An 18,158-nucleotide genomic window follows, 5' to 3' on the forward strand; every position below is an offset into this window, starting at 1 on the left:
ACGCTGGCTGCTTATTGGCCACACGTGGAAGTGAGTGACATACGCCCTGATTCTGTTTCCGGTCCCTCCCCTGCCCGCGATGAGGCTGGCGTCTGATTGGTCGTGTGCGATGTCAGAAGACGCTGCCGCTTGCTCAACGCCCTCCCACGCAGTGAACAAGCACCAACTTCATAGAACGAATCAGTGCAGATGGTGATTAGTTCGGTCTCGTTCACCCAAACAATTCGTTCTAAAAGAACGAACCGTTCGCGACCGATACAACACTAATTTGAACGGTGTCGATGGGCCAACTCGCTTGGGCTGTGAGGCGCGCCGAAGAGACACAATAGGGAATGGGACGTACTACGTCATTGTTTGGACGCGCCTCCATGCTGGCAATATGGTTCACTTCCGGGCCGGCAGAGTCAATGCGGATTGTAACGTGTGGTAGTGCTAAGCTAACTCTTTCGGTGTTTTAGAAAGAAAATATGGGTGCTTATTGTTGCGTTACCGGGTGCAACAGCGTCTCCTACGACAAAAAAAGGGGTTAGGAAAAATGGACTCACTTTTCACCGTTTTCCTGCATGGAGGACCAAATATAGATCACGAAGGTACGACGGATGGCTGGATTGCAGCGGTTCGTCGGAAAAGCATTTATGATCATATTTCTGCTGGAATGAGAGTGTGTTCCTGTCATCTCTACTCTTGTAAGTTGAACGCTTTATCCACTTTTGGTTTCAATACGTTTTTGTTTTTTTACACCGTTGTGTAAATCTGCCTCGGTAGCAATGCTCGCCTACTACGACTCACCCACCTGTTGTGTTCCTAGGTAAACCTGCTGACAACACATCCCGATTGGTCACCATCTCTCTTCTTGGATCATTTGACAAAGAAAATTTGTTCATTGGAGTGGTTCCATTTGTCCTGTGTCGGACTCAAACAAGCCCCTGCAGCAGACGCCATCTGGGTCTGCCCTTCTCGTCGATGAACTGCGGGCTTTTAACTTGTGAAAATGCAAGAACTTTAATGCACATATTTATTCTGCCTGGCTATTTAACTATGGCCAGTGATGTTTTTTTTTTTTTTTTTTTAAACCACTTTGACAAAGACACGTTTCATTGTAATGTTGAATTTATATATTCTATTATTATTATTTTTAAATTATAATATTCTTATTTGCACTTATGTAGACTTTAGACTGTCAATTCAAATAGTGTTGGAAAAGTTGCAATACCTAAAATAGAAATGCAAGAACTGTAAAGTACATATTTATACACCTTTATTTACCTAAGGCCACTGGATGTTTTTTAACTGCTTTGAAAAATACAGGTTTTGTTGTGATCTTGTATTTATATAGTATATAGCTTTTTATAATGTATTATGTATTATAATATTTGCTGCCCCCTGCCAGAGTGTGGGCCATTTTGTACTAAAAGGATTTTAAACTGTCAGTTCAAATACTGTGTTGGAGACTAGTACTTGCAATACTTAAAATGGAAATGCAAGAACTTTAATGCACATATTTATCCTGTCTAGCAATTTACCCAAGGCCAGTAAATAGTGTTTTAAACTGCTTTGACAAAGACACGTTTATTGTGATCTTGTATTTGTGTATTACTTATAATTATATAATATTTGCTGCCACCGTCAGAGGGTGGGCCTTGTTTGCACTAATTTAAAGATTTTAAACTGTCAATTCAAATATCGTATTGGAGAAATTGCATTACTTGAAATAAATCTATTGCAACTTATCAGTCCCAGTTCTTGTCTACAACACTGTCCAAAAATTGTCAATGCATATTCCAAATAGAATAACAAAATTAAGTCACCTGACTTTGTAATTATTACACCTGTTTATTATGAAGACCTGAAGTAAACAACAAGCAGTTACAGTTTGTCAAGAAGTTGTTCAAGTCATGTTTTGGTATTCATATTTTATTGACTTTTCACAACAACACTTGGGATCGTGTTTGTGAGAGCAGAGCAAACTGAAGTTTCAGCGTGCACTCTTCGCCTTTCCAACCTCTCATAACGCTCCGATGTGGTGCGCTTGACCTCAGAATAACCCAAGAAGAGATATGGTGACCAATCGGGATGTGTTGTCAGCATTTCATATGCGGGTTTTCCTAGTAACACAACAGGTAGGTGAGGAGGAGGAGAAGGTTAGCATTGCTACCGAGGCAGATTTACACAACAGTAAAAAAAAAACACACAAAAGAAACGTATTGAAACCAAAACGGATAAATCGTTCAACTTACAAGAGTAGAGATGAGGGGAATACACTCTCATTCCAGCAGAAATATGATCAAGAGAAATGCTTTTCCAACGAACCGCTGCGCCCCAGCCATCCGTCGTGCCTTCGTGATCTGATATTTGGTCCTCCATGCAGGAAAACGGTGAAAAGTGAGTCCAGTTTTCCTCGCCCTTTTTTTAGTCGTAGGAGAAGCTGTTGCACCCGGTAACGCAACAATAAGCACCCATATTTTCTTTCTAAAACACCGAAAGAGTTAGCTTAGCACCACCACACGTTACAATCCGCATTGACTCTGCCGGCCCGGAAGTGAATCATATTGCCAGCATGGAGGCGCGTCCAAACAATGACGTAGTACGTCCCATTCCCTATTAAAAAAAAAAAAAAAAAAAAAAAAAAAAGGAATAACATTTGGTTGCGTTTGCATCGCATCCAAAGTTACCATCAATGGGCATTGTGAAATTAGCCCACCAAAAGTAGCGTTCCTGTTTCACTTTGGACGATGAAAAGTCAACTTAAAAAAATATAAAGTAGGGAAAAAAAAAAAGGAAAAAAAAGCGGTGTCGTATACGTGCACGTTATGCGTCATGACGCAGAGGATATGAGTGGCAGGGGGAGGAGTTGTCGTCCGATTGATTTGGAAAAGTGTGACTTGGAAGACAAGCCAGAATCCACTTTTTTTATCTGTACTTGGCTCCACGACGTAAAATGATCTATTGAAAGGTGGCAGAAATTTTCGGACACGCCAAAAATCAGTTCAATCTCGCTTCTGCTTCGAGTCGTTTGGGTCCGCTTTGAAACTTCGGGGCCTGCTTAGGTTAGCCTAGCCTAGTTTAACTGCTAACAAAGAGAACAAACAACGCTCCTTGGATCCACACGTCGCCGAGCAAGCCAACACCAAGTCCCAAAAATGTCAGGTGAGTAAGTTGACTCAATTGTCTCGAAAATAGTATACATTGCAATTCGAATGTTTAAAGACACGAAATGTATAACTAGTGCTGTCACCGAGCACCCCAATTGTGATTTTTAAAGCCAAAAGAAAAAGAAGGGATCATCTTCTGTTTTTGATCGTCTTACTAATTTTAAAGTGATGTAAAGTACTTTAATTAAATTATTCTCTTGTAACATTCTAAAAAGGGAGAAACGACCTTTCAGTTCTTACATAGTTGCTGGACACAAATCTGCAAAAATACATTTTCAACGTCTACAAATGGCAATTTATCCAGTTGAAAACACTGCATAGATGGCATACAACCCAGTTTAATTCGTACGATATGGGGCTTTCCCAATCGAAAAGTCGCATTTGTTCTTTCAACCTGTCATACACAAACAGTAACCACCTCCTCAATGCTGAGGCATTACTGGGCCAAGCATGAGAATGAAGTTTCTGATCAGGCATGAAAATCTCTCACCTTTCGGCGAAATTCGCCGTTTTGAAGTCAAAAAGGGCGACCTACGTGAATTGCGTAGATCCGAGGAAAATTTATTTTTGGGAGAAGGGGGGGGGTCGGGAGGTTTTATTTAATTTTTATTATTATTATCATCATGTGATTAACTTAGTACGTAAACTGAGCACTTAAGAAATCGGTTCTTTAAAAGAAGAGACACTTGGACAGTCAGCAAATCCTTCTAGATGCTTCGCTGACGAGAACCAATCATCGGCCCAAGCTGCGTTCCATTATTCCAAACGCGCGCACTCCTTACGTGAACATGAGTCCTCGGAGAGCCTTTGGTTGCATTGCAAAACTGCGAAAAGAAAAAGCAGGCCTTATCCACACCGGGGCAGACCAGAGCGCAGCATACACACTTGCCTGTATTTGCCAGCAGATTGAATTTGGTGAGTAATGGTTTCAATCGTTTTCACATTTTGCGATATAAAAAAGTTACTGCCATTCGTTGCAGCTTGCGTTGAACACTGCCAGATTCGTTGCAGCTTGCGTTGAACACTGCCAGAGCTAGCCAAATCTCCATCGCATCGCTCCCGCCGTCCGCCTGAGACGCGTTATTTTCGGCTGAGACTTGAGCGGACGGCCGGTGTCGGCACAGCACCGGACCCACGAGTGGTGGGAATGAGTCCTGCTTCTTAAAGCTTTTCAGAAATACAGGGATCCCTCGTTTTTCGCGGTTAATGGGGACCAGAACCCGCAGCAATAAGTGAAAACCGCGAAGTAGCGCCCCCCCCCGCCCCCCCCCCCCCCCCCCATTTTTTTGTGCGTGTTCAATGCATTTATTCAGATTTTACATTGGAAAAAAGATTCATATATATGACATGTTTTTTTCACTTTTTCCACCAAAGTATCATTTATAAATGGTTTTCAAGCACTTCAAAATGTAAGAATTATGATAAGTTTTAAACATGTTACTGCCCCACTGAATTATTTTCAAACAAGAATAAATTAGTAAGAAAATGCTTGGCTTTATTAAATGCTTCATAGTGAGTCTACTCAAACCCTCTCAGGCTTTGGTAAATGGTGATTGACACATGTGCAAAGTTTTTCTTTTTATATATATTTTTTTGTTTGAAGCAACTTATTTGATTGAATAATAAAGACACAAATGTCCTAGCCAAAATATGGCCCAAACGCAAAACAACATTACTTCAATGGAAAAATGTTTCAATCAAGAAAAATAGTTTTCAAATGCTTTTTTTGTCTCAAATTTATTTTTGCAATCAAAAACCAATTTTTTTTTATTGAAGTGACTTTTTGGGGATTAAAAGTATATACTGTATTTTGATTTAAGCAACTTTGTTTTTGATAGAAGTAACTTTGTTTTTTGATTGAATAATAAAAACACAAATCTACCTCCATCGTTATTGAGAGAGAAAGAAATTAAGAAAGCTTTAAAACTAAAAGCCACCGGGGAGTCTGTTTTTTTGTTTTTTCAAATATTTATATTTCATTACATAGACATGCCTCGTAGGGAAGGGAGATTGAGGGATAAAAAAGTTAGTTAGATGAGGCTGCTAAAGGCAGTGGTTACCTCATCAGCTGGGTGAATAGCAGACCTGGTAAGAACAAGTTTGCAAGGATAGTCGGGTATTAAATACAATTATAAACACAATTACAATGTTATTTTTTTATAAGATTTTATGTCATTGCTTTATTAATCATTAGGTGCTAGAGTTGTTAAGTATGGATAATAATTAAATAATAGTTTTAAGAAAACTGCTGTTGGTGGCTCAGTGACCATCTGATGTGGTTTGTTCTCAGATGAACAAGTTGAGGGAGGAAGTTTTGATGCAGAGGTTGAAGGAAGAAAATAGGCAGACTGACTGAGTCACAGCCAGAAAGTGTTGATGACAGTTTTGATTACTATTCACTGTTGCCCCCTCCCAATTAAAGGATGTCACAGTCGCAGCGAATTATTATCTAAAGCTGGTTAGAATTGAAGTTATGTTGTTTTAAGGTGTATTAAATACTTGTTCATGTGCCCCTTTTGATCTACGAGCACCCGCCCCTCCACCGGTCTCTGCACGGCCCTGCTGAAACACAGTGTGGGTCGACAGAGCTCAATATTTTGTTGGGGTGTACAGTGTACTGGAACTAGGGCTGGGCGATATGGCCTTAAATCTGCTCAATTTATCGTGATACATGTTTATCTCGATAACGATAAATGACGATAAATTCGCCCAAGCGGACTGTTATATAATTTGAAAATCTGAATCAATGCATGAAATACAGATTAACTATTTCTTGTTGATTTATTTACCAGCATTCAATTTGATATACTGTATTTAACAATTGTACATGCAGTCTAAACATTAAGTTTATAAAAATGTATTGTAAGCAATAAGAATTCAAGTATGAACATTTATAAGAGCGTGTATGACTTGAACAATGTACATTGTCAAAATCAATATGCCTGTGCAAACACAAATGACTTGCAGCTTGAACAGTACACTTCAAAAAGACAACTTATTGTTAATTGCTGCTGTGACATAATTATTAAATACAAGTGTTTACTTTATGGTTTAAAAGTTTTTTTCCCCCCAGTGCATTTTTTAATAAATGCACGCACAATAAAAATAGCTGGGGCCATTTCTCGGTCATTATAAGTTTTGCCGTTGGATTGTACTTTATGCTGAATGGATGCTTTACCATCACAAAAGCTATCAGAGGAATCACACACAGACAGATACAAAATAACGCCACATAGTAATTGCTAGATGCAGTCCGTGCCCAATCCACTCATTAAGTTCAGCAGTTTCGACAAGGTTAGAACTTAGAGCCGCTATCCGACTCCATAACGTTCATTTGTAGCGTTAGCCGCTAGCTAGCGTTAGCCTGGCTACCAGTAGAAAGCACTGAAAGCACCATCTCCGGAAATCGTGAGAACAAAGGAGGACAGCGGGTGAAAGCCCGTCTGGATGCCACCAAGAGTCTACTAAATGTCGGTTGAAAGTTTGGTGAACCTCCCTTAAGCCACACTCCATCACGTTTTGCTTGTAGCGTTAGCTGCTAGCGTTAGCTTACCGGGCTTTTGTTTGATTGGCTTCCTGATGATCACGTGACTCCCTACGTAAGCACATTCACAGCTTTCTTAAAGGGGAATGAACATAGACGAACAACACAGAATCAAAGCGGGATGAAAAGACTATATTTTCTTGTTTTATTAATTTACCGAATTTACCGACATGGTCAAAATTACGTCGGTCATCGTTAAGAATTTCGGTGACGGTAAATTTTCGGTTTACCGCCCTGCTCTAACTGGAACATATTTCCTCCACACCCTTCTCACCTTTTTAACCCCTGACCCATTTTCATGCCTGTCTGATACAGGTATATAGCCATTCCTTTACTTTCCCACAGTAGCTTTGTTGGTCATTTATTAGAAATCTGTAAATAAACTCTCATTTATTTATTGCCCACTTCAGTTTTTTTTCTAATGGCCTAGGCCTCCCAGGTAGCAGACAGACGTTGAAATGATGTTGAATCAACATTCCGCTGTCAATCTTATATCGTTGAATCAACGTTGACAGCCGACGTTGACTTGTCATCACTTTTACACCCTCGATTAATGTCGTTCTAATGTGGAAATCCTTACAAAAGCTAAATGTCATTTCGATTATTAATAATTTTGGAACAACGCTGAATCAATGGTATGTTTTCCTTCATTTTCAACCACGATGCTATTAATGCTTTCAAACATGCCCATATTTTAGGGGTGCACGATATCCATTTTTTGAAACCGATATCGATAACTTCCTGCTCCTCAAAGCCGGTACCGATATTGATAACCGATATTAATATATAATTTTAAAATGTATGTTCAGTTTTTAAACCCCTGGAGGTTAAAGAAAACTAGTGGTGGATTCAACATAGATTTGCCTTTGACCTAACTAGACTTTTCATGATGACATGAACATTATTATAATGAACAAAACAAAGACAAGAACAGTCTCGACTTCAAATAAAGTGCCAATATTTATTTTTTTAGTAAATATAATTTGACTCAATCACAATCAATTAGTCAATGTCTTTGAAGTGGTGTTCCTTGAACAATGAGCACTGAACGAAACATAAACCCAACATGTATTGTGCTTTGTCAACAGATAAAAACATTTGGTGCTGCAGGAGAGGAGACTGTTGTGGTCTTGGTCCATGAAACAATTTAACCTGGCAATTATGCCTATCAATAACCAAAAGGCCTCTCAATAACCTGTGAAAATAACATTTTAAAATGCAAACATTTGCTAATTTCCATAGTAAGGTTCATCACTCAATGATAGAAAAATTAGGCCTCTAGAACAGTAACAAAACTTTGCATAAGCCAAGGCTAGAATTCAAATAAAAAAATACTTACAGGTAAATGTTGATAAATTTAACTGAAAAAATTCATTAAGACTCTTCACAGCATCCAAAAGTAAATAACTATGACTCAGAAACAAGTTATGAATTTAGTGAAAGCGCATTCCTCCTTACCAAATATGGTAGAACAAAAATCATTAATGGCTTGCCTTATAATAATCCATATAAACGGCAGTGAGTGAACCCATTTTCAATGAAGCATGACGTTTCTTCTCTGCACATTACGAAATCCTTATCCAGGCACTGCGCCGTCTGACCAATCATGCTGACAGGACTAACATTGCACGTCCATATGTCCGTGGTGAAACCTATATGTGCCGTGCATGGTTTCCGATAAAAGCACGGAAGAGTGTAGGAACCTCATCATACTTTGCTGGTAAACATTTATCTGAAAAGTGGCGGTGGCGGCGCAGGCTTGGAGTGGTGAACGTGGACTCCAAATGATGGAGTAGCAGCCTGAATCCTATGTTTTATACAGGGGAAAAGGACTGGTCGTCAAATGCCAACATTTAGCCGCACAGCTGGCTTTAAAATTGGCTGCGCAGCTTCATTTGCAGCCCGCGCGTCGTCGTACTCTTTTAAAACACCATCGAAGCAATTGGGATCATTTAGGTGGCTTATTAAGATGTGTTGTAGCTCGACACCTTCTTCCCTCCTCGTGGAACTTCGGCTTTGCATCAAATGTCACAAATTGCAAGTGAAGTGTTTTCCACTGAAAAATCCCACACCACCGACGCCATGCTATTTGCTTTATTAGCCAGCCGTGCTGCACAGTACTGCCGTCACTTGAGCATTACGTCACAGAAAGAGAGCGCTTGCTTTGTTGTAAAACTCTTCTCTTCCCAAACCACACGCAGTCACTGATACGTTGTACTGGCAAAACAGGAGAGGAAGAAAACACACAGATCTCAATCCACCAACAACATGCCAAAAATATTATACGTATATTATCGGTCCTATTAATAATGTGATTGGATTTATTGGGATGACGTCATAATTTCTATTATCGGACCAATAATTATCGTGTACCTGTACCATATTTACAGAGAGACGAAACAGCTAGGGTGACTAATAAAATATTATACATGAACGATAAAAATAATAATAATAATAATTTAACAATGAATAAATAATAAAATAAAAACTTTGCTAGATTTCAAATTTAATTTTAATTGAATCACAACAATAGAAAACTTCATTAACTCTCGGTAAAGATATTTCAAACTTAAGCCTCTTCTTCAGTCTGACGAGCTTTGCTGCGAACTTTGCCACCAACGCGGTCTGGGACATAACGTAGCCACTTCTGTGGCCTATACTACGAACCGAGTTCAACCTCCCCAGAAGTAATCCAGTTTACCATCGGGTAACCGGAGTTGACAAAACCTGGTTGTCTAGTTTGTGGTCAATCGGTGCTACGACGCTGATTATGAGGTTGATTAGTCGAACCTGTGTCAACCAGTCAGAGTTACTGCGCGTTCTAGAGCTGAAACGAATACTCGAGCAACTCGAGTAACTCGAGTTTAAAAACTGATCCGAGTAGTTTTATTCACCTCGAGTAATCGTTTATTTTGACAGCTCTAAGCATCACATTTGCTCGGACTACTTTTAATGCGGGACAACGCGCTGATGTCACGTGCGTAGAGGATGAAGCAAAAAAAAAAACTTACTGCAGCCGACAACCGCTACAAACGACGCCGACGTTGCTAAATACTAGCCCGCACATGCTACATTAGTTGCAGCTAGCGTCTGGTAAGTCTCATAGAGATCACATGTATGTTGAACTAGATGCGCAATGACAGACTAGGCCGCGTCTGGGCAGCGTTAGCAAACAGCCGCCATCTTAAAGCAGTAGAGCGCTAAGCGCTAATAAAGAGCGCTAAGCGCTAATATATAAGGTTAACGTTACTGTCACTACTAGCTCATCTTACGTTAGCCCTGCGGAGGGCTAGGTTTCAATCAATTAAAACCACTTTCGATGCGTGGCTAACGTGTCTTACATACAGGCTTTAACATAACATAGCGTTGTGGAGTGATAAGGGTGTCAAATAAAAACTCAATAATGCTAACTATCAATTTTAGCTCAGTAGTCATTGCTGGATAAAACATCAAGTAGCACTAGTCCCTAATGTGCTCCAATACAGCCTGTATCATACATTTATTTTGAACAGTGCAAAAACTCAAAATCCTATCAGGACCTTAACTAGAACTTAAAAATGGCTTGACACAAATAGAAATTCAATTGAAAAACGTGGGGGAAAATCCTAACTTTTAAGTGATGTGTGTTATCAAGCGTAAAGGCATTTTTAGGTGTGTGTATATATATATACATATATATATATATATATATATTTTTTTTTTAAATAAGATCTAAAGGTTTTTTGAGTGAAAGCAGTGAATTAGTCTTTTTTTTTTTTTTAATTCTAGTTACATCTGAGATGCAATTGTTCGCTGTTTTCAACAATATACATAAAAAATAAAGACATTGATTGACTGAAAATGATAAAATGTCTTGTTTTCTCATGTAAATCTATAATTGCTCTTCACCTAAAAATATATTTGTTTTATCCGATTACTCGATTAATCGATAGAATTTTCAGTCGATTACTCGATTACTAAAATATTCGATAGCTGCAGCCCTAGCGCGTTCACATAAAAGGGGGCGGTGACCAGAGTCAAACACTACTTGTCACGATGGCACGGGCACCTTACTTCACGGAGGAGGAATGCGCGATGATCATGCGGAATTATGAGGAATTAAAATCCACCCTCACAGCGAAATCCAACACCGCTTCGGCGAGTAGAGCGCAACGGGTCTGTTGACAGCGAATTTACAGATCGTGTGATTTGTGAATGCGTCAATATGCCAGTTTACTTATGTCCATGAAAAGAAATAAAGCCTGCTGTCAGGACAATAAAATAAGATTTGGTACATTAACAGTAAGAAATAATTGTCACGCATCACCACTAGAAACAGGATGATTGTATGTTTAGTCCCCTTGACTGTACGAATACGTATGTTCTTTTTTTTTAGTTTGGGCCTAAAAAATCCAGCACGACCCGGCCCGAGTCCGATCAATAAACTTGTTTTGCAGGCCCGAGCCCGACAACCCCCCCCCCCCCCCCCCCAAAAAAAATTGTTATATTTGTGAGGACTCAGGAGAAGGAAATGCGGGGATGCCATGCGTTGTTGCGTAAATAAAAGCCCGTCTCTTGTAACGATTTTTCACAGTTAAACAAGACTGTAAGATTCAATAAACATTTATATCTTTTATATTTGTGCGTCCGTCCTATCAGTGGATTTGACATTTAATTTAATCTCCTCGAGTTGGCAGAAAAAAACGCAAGTTTTCTCAATGTTTAGATAGTCTACATATTTCTATGATTATTATAAATGCATCTATTTGAGGCGTTTCCATACCCCACTCCGAATCGCACGGCATACAGTGTTCTTACGCAGATATTCAGCATCACCGATGGAATACATATATTGTCCCTGGCGAAAGAGCGCACGGACAGGCACACACAATCTGCGCGGTTGTGAGGGCCTGACTCGGCGGGTTACATTAGTGACGTCTGCCTAGATCAGTTGGCACAGGTAAAGAATTCCCTCAGCTGAAAATCTATATCTTTCATGGAGAACATCTTCCGGGTACGCCAGCGGATTCTGGCGGTCCCGAAATACCCGTGCCTTCCAGAGAGAGCCCCTCACAATCCGCGCGCCAATGTTAGGGCTGCAGCTATCGAATATTTTAGTAATCGAGTAATCGACTGAAAATTCTATCGATTAATCGAGTAATCGGATAAAACAAATATATTTTTAGGTGAAGAGCAATTATAAATATACATCAGAAAACAAGACATTTCATCTAATTTTGAACCATTTTCAGTCAATCAATATCTTTATTTTCGATGTATATTGTTGAAAACAGCCAACAATTGCATCTCAGATGTAACTAAAATTAAAAAAAAAAAAAAAAAAAAAAAGACTAATTCACTGCTTTGACTCAAAAAACTTTAGATCTTATTACAAAAATATATATATATATCTTACCTAAAAATGCCGTTATGCTTGATAACACACATTACTTAAAAGTTTGGATTTTTTCCCACGTCTTTCAATTTAATTTCTCTTTGTGTCAAGCCATTTTTAAGTTCTAGTTAAGTTTTAAGTTAGTCTAAACTGCAAGTCCTGATAGGATTTTGAGTTTTTGCAGTGTTCAAAATAAATGTATGATACAGGCTGTATTGGAGCACATTAGCACCAGTGCTACTTGGTGTTTTATCCAGCAATGACTACTGAGCTAAAATTGATAGTTAGCATGATTAAGTTTTTATTTTACACCCTCATCACTCCACAATGCTATGTTATGTTAAAGCCTGTATGTAAGACACGTTAGCCAAGCATCGACAGTGGTCATAATTAATAGAAACCTAGCCCTCCGCAGGGCTAACGTTACTTCAGAACAGTAACGTTAATCTTATTTATTAGCGCTTAGCGCTAAGCCTGTCGCAATATGCAATAATTCCATTTATTGCACGATAAATAAAAATGGAGGCGGTCATTTTTCCACTGCGATTTATCGCCTCGCGTGCACATGCATGCGCACGTGCAGCAGACGTGCTGTTGAAAGTTCGGATTCCTTGTTACCAAATGCGCAACATGCATCTTCGTTCCAGGTCCGGCAAAAAAAAAGCGCCGGAGCCAATCGTTCCCATTATATCCTATTGTTCAACGTATTCCGGCCGCGTCAGTGCTCCGGATTGACTGCGGACCATCTCCGGCGTGCCAGTGTATTTTTCGGCACACCACCGGATATTTACAAAGAAGTCCGCCAAAACATTGTTACCGACTTGGATGCTACGAACAACCTCGCTTTGACAAAGGACATGATGAACATTGAGTGGCAAATTAAGAGCGCTGTGCTTCAAACCTGTCCTGTTTATGAAAGTCGCTGGTGTTGTAATGTGCAGTAATGAGCAGACGTGACTGTTCTGTGGCGTTTGCTAACTTTTTTTTAATGCGCGCACACAATAGATATCATGAAATAGCAAACTAGATGTGCTTCTCCCATGCCATTGGCGACGTGAGCCCAGAGGGATGGGACACGTAGTCCATATACTACATCGATGAATTATAAACCGCCATGACTGAATGGAAGTTAAGAAGGCCAAATCAATCTATACCAGTGACTATAGATAATGCTGCAAATATTATTAATTCACTACGTAACACAGATGGACTTGGACCACTAATAGGATGTTTTTCACATGTGGTATGACCTCTAGTCACCTGCTAAGAGAGTAATAGCAATCAACAGTGTGCCCCGCCTCACTTTACAAACAGTAAAGATTGTTCTCAGCACTTTTATACAAAATTTCTTCAGATCAGTAAGAAGTAAGCACATAAATATAATGCACTAAAACGCATGTTTATATGATGGCAATTTAATGTTTGCTCGTTGGCAAAAAAAAAATAAAAAAAAAATTCAATTATTTTCTTTTCAGAGCATTAAATGTTTTGAATCGAAAATTGTGTCCGTATCGAAAATCTTATCGTTGCATCCGTATGGAACACCATAGCAGAAGCTATGAGGGGAAAAGTTTTCATTTGCCTAAATGCTTAAGTTATTAAGTGCAATTTTATTTATTTTTCTTGAAAAACACATTTAATTCATTCTTTGTTTCCTTGCGGTATTAATATTGTTGTCTTTTACTTAAGAGACATGGTCTATTGTTTTTTTAGTAGTAATTTCTTAAAAAGTATTTTTGAATTTAAGAGTAAATATTTATCGCGTTTAAATGGGGATACTTGATCAATTAATATATTCTGTATCCTCAATGTGTTATTGTAAATTGGTTTAAAAAAAAATGGAGGGGGCACAATAATATCGCATATCGCAATAATTTATGAGATAAATTATCGCACACTAAAATTTGTTATCGCGACAGGCCTACTTAGCGCTCTTCATTAGCGCTTAGCGCTCTTCATTAGCGCTTAGCGCTTAGCGCTGTACTGCTTTAAGATGGCGGCCGTTTACTAAAGCTGCCCAGACGCGGCCGAGTCTGTCATTTAGCATCTAGTTCAACATATATGTGATCTCTATGAGAAGCTACCTGTACCAACGTAGCATCGTGCGGGCTAGTATTTAGCAACGTCGGCGTCGTTTGTGGTGGCTGTCGGCTGCAGTAAGTTTTTTTTCCCCCCTTCTTCCTCTCCGCACGTGACAGCGCGTTGTCCCGCATTAAAAGTAGTCCGAGCAAAACGTGATGCTTAGAGCTGTCAAAATAAACGATTACTCGAGGTGAATAAAATTACTCGGATCAGTTTTTAAACTCGAGTTACTCGAGTTGCTCGAGTACTCGTTTCAGCTCTAGTCGTATGGGTCGTCCAAGTACGCTGTCATTGTCAGGAGGGCACGTCCGCGGAGGAGTGCTGTTTAAATAGAGCGTGGTTAATTGGAATCCTGATGTTAAGCAAGCTCTAACTCTGACACGACCAGGTTTGGCGTGTGGCGTGTGTTGCCATGGCAACACTTCTCGGTTCCAACATATCCACCTTTCGTAGTCTCGCATAGCCGCGAACTTACGTCCCACGTAATAAATTTACTCTCGAAGTTACCCTGCTAAGCCAGAAAACCGGCTTCGTCGTATAGGCCACTGCACTACAGCAGCAAATGCATATTGTGACGCGGTCATCCCTATGTGCCTCTTCAGTGAATCTGAAAAATACAAACAAAACGCCATTCAAAGTTAATTTATACCAAGGAATTCAGGCAGGTGTCCTGGGTTAGTTTAACATACTTCAGTATTTTGTGGTGAACTGACTTTCTCAACCAATCCCAAACCAAGTTATTGCTACATATGGGAACAGAGCTAGCTAGTTAGAAAAATGACCGTACTGTCTTTGTGTTCAATAAATGAATTTAGACAAGGCTAGATTGGGTCATATCTAAGGATTTGAGTGCTTTAATTGGAAAAAGAATTACGTTTGTCTGAACTAAGTTCTACTTAGCTAATATCAAGGCTAAGTAGGTCTTCGCTTGTATGCCAATTACAGCAAATGCACCGTTGCTTACAATTTCGGCAAATTTGTCTCGTTGTGTCAGGCAAACCGTTTTATGTACAACTTTGATGACATATGCGGTTTATTCCACAGTAAGACATCATTGCTGTTAAAGGCTCGGAAGAAAAGCAACAGGCTTACATTTAAATATGTTTCCAGCGGAGTTCGTTGTCTTCTTGCTCAGCCACGAACACAACTATCTTTTGACCATAACTCCCACTCATCCATAGTTCGATGACTTTTCAATCATATTTCCCGGTCAATCAAAAATCAACTATTTGTCAACATTAGTTCATCAACTATAAAACAATGTTAACCCAACCATCGTCTGACAAACCAGAGAACAATGTTGTTTCAACGTCACTGTCAGGTATTTGCAATGTTGACTCAACATTGTTTAATGTCGAAAATTTCAACGTCAACCTTACTGATGTTTTTGATGGAAAATCAACGTTTATTCAACGTCGGTCTGCTATCTGGGCACTTACATGACGAAGTGGGGAGTTAAGGAGGCAATGCAGACCCGTGCCGTCCATAAGGTGAGCTATGCAAATGCCTTGTGGCGCCGCAGCATCGAAAAGGGAGTCAAGAAAAATTTTCAAATAATATTTGACGATAGCAGTATTCAAAAAATAATACTTGACAATAAAAGAACAGCAAAACATATCGTAATAAGTAGGGTTGTTCCGATCATGTTTTTTGCTCCCGATCCTGATCGTTTTAGTTTGAGTATCTGCCGATCCCGATATTTCCCGATCCGATTACTTTTTTTTTTCTTTTTTTTCCCTCCTGATTCAATTCCAATCATTCCCGATAATTTTTCCCGATCATAAACATTTTGGCAATGCATGAAGAAAAAAAATGAAGGAAACTCAGACGAATATATACATTCAGCGTACAGTACATAAGTACTGTATTTGTTTATTATGACAATAACATTATTAACTTTCTTTCTGTGAGAGGGATCCTGTGATAGAAAGACTTGTAATTCTTAAAGGATAAATGTGACTTTGTATATAGTGACTAAATATATATACATTCAGCGTACAGTACATAAGTACTGTATTTGTTTATTATGACAATAACATTATTAACTTTCTTTCTCTGAGAGGGATCCTGTGATAGAAAGACTTGTAATTCTTAAAGGTTAAATGTGACTTTGTATATAGTGACTAAATATTGCCATCTAGTGGAAATGTTGAGCTTTCAGTAAATGATACTGTAGCCGTTTAACTGTTCTGCCCAAATGCATGATGGGAAGTGCAACCATGACTGCGTAGTGGCACCAATTGATATATCTTCTCTGCGTTGGGAAATAACATAGTGTGTTAAGAAAATGATCAACTACTACCTTTCTTCCCCACATTGCTTCCCACGATATTTCTAATTGTTGAGAGAGGGATTTTAAGGCTTTCGCCCAATAAAAAAGGCTCCAAAGACTGCCAAAATTCACTCTACTCATTTTACGCTGCCTTTTAGCTCTATATATAGGTAAAACGGCGCCATTATAGATTAAACACGACAATGCATGAGTGGGTCGTGCAGCGCATGCGTTAATTGCGTTAAGTATTTTAAAGTGATTAACAAAAATTCATTACCGCCATTAACGCGATAAATTTGATAGCCCTACTTTAAGCCAAAACTAAAGACTCTGGATGAGTATAAGACATTTTGTCTGTAACGTTAAATACAATTAGAAAACGATTTAATTAAAAAATATATATATATTTAAAAAAAAAGGCATGTCCGGAATTTTTTTGTCGATTCCGATACTTTGAAAATGACGTGATCGGACATCTTTAGTAATAAGTCTTTAAATAATAATGAAATCATTTTTTTAGTGTGTCTTCTGCCCATTTCACTGTTCTGTGATGCGATAATTTCACCACACGCTCTTGTCTAGTCTCACCCGCCCCTCCCCACCTCACCCTCCCGCAGACCAGCGAGCTACCTGAAGGTGCTATTTTTAGCCTCCGCCATTGAGCGGCGTTACGATGACGAGTTGACGTCATGAAAAGACAAAAGCCCTCCGGGTCGCATTTTAGAAAGAAGAAAAAGGATGAAGAGGAGCATAAACGTGAAAAAAGACAAGAGGTTTGTTGTGATGAAAAAAGTTTCTTTCAAAGGAATAAACATGTATATTTAGCGCAACTGCAAGCTAGGGGTTATTTACATAGTTTATATGACATACTGCTAAAGCTAAAGTATACTGTATCATTAGCCGAACTTGTTTTAGAAGTATTTTCAGTAATCAGCCAGCTGTGGATTAGTTTGCTAAATTTACTCCCCCTCCCATTTTAGAGAAAGTTAGACAAAGTGTATGGGGGACTAAAACTGTCTAGCTGATTTTCACGTGATGTGAACCACTTTTACCATGTGTTAAATTGTGCTTTTCAAATAAATTTGCCTTGCCTAAAAGTGCCAAGGTTAATTAAATTAATACACTTCATAATTTCACACTTCTGCCATGGATTTAAATGAAAACATTTGTAATTAATGTGTCATTAGTTCATTAAAATGGCAATCCCGTTCATGTAAAAAAAAAAAAAAAATATATATATATATATATATATATATTTTTTTTTTTGCTTCCATATATTATTTAATTCATTAGTATTCAATAGTGTTGTGTAGTTGCAGTGCTTCAAGAATTTATTTAATTTTAACTACGCCCGTCAAGGATGGTGGCCGGATCCAGTAGACAGGTACAGTAGGCTGCAAGAATTTAGGCACGATGATGGTTATGTCATGCTGGTTTCACAATCTACAGCTATTTGACTAATATAATGTAACATTCCACTTTCTTCTCTTTGTAGATGCTCTTCTGAAACATTTTCCTTCCACCGCTGTACATCCCTGGCCATCTTTTACTGCCAACTTATCCACATCAGCACCTTCCCACAAACTGCCGGTGGAGAAAGAAGTGCACCTTCCAAAACAGCTGTCATATGATAGGGCAGTAGATGCTTTGCATCAGTGAAGACATGGCGAGTAAGGTTATAGGTAAAGGTAAAAAAAAAAAAAAAAGAGTTGAATTTTAAAGTGTTCTGTGTGT

At 38.9% G+C, this 18,158-nt stretch overlaps 1 protein-coding gene across 1 annotated transcript in view; it reads left to right on the forward strand.

The window, feature by feature from the left end:
• Positions 1-2,841: 2,841 nt before the first annotated feature.
• The window catches only part of LOC130928019 (oocyte zinc finger protein XlCOF6-like), a 37,496-nt gene continuing 22,179 nt past the window's right edge, over positions 2,842-18,158 (forward strand). The window contains exon 1 of the mRNA XM_057854191.1: positions 2,842-3,147. Within this exon, the coding sequence (XP_057710174.1) occupies positions 3,141-3,147 (7 nt within the window). The 5' untranslated portion in view covers positions 2,842-3,140. The remainder of the gene's footprint in view (positions 3,148-18,158) is intronic.

This window comes from Corythoichthys intestinalis, chromosome 13 (assembly GCF_030265065.1).
Source record: "Corythoichthys intestinalis isolate RoL2023-P3 chromosome 13, ASM3026506v1, whole genome shotgun sequence".
NCBI classification, from domain to species: Eukaryota; Metazoa; Chordata; class Actinopteri; order Syngnathiformes; family Syngnathidae; genus Corythoichthys; species Corythoichthys intestinalis.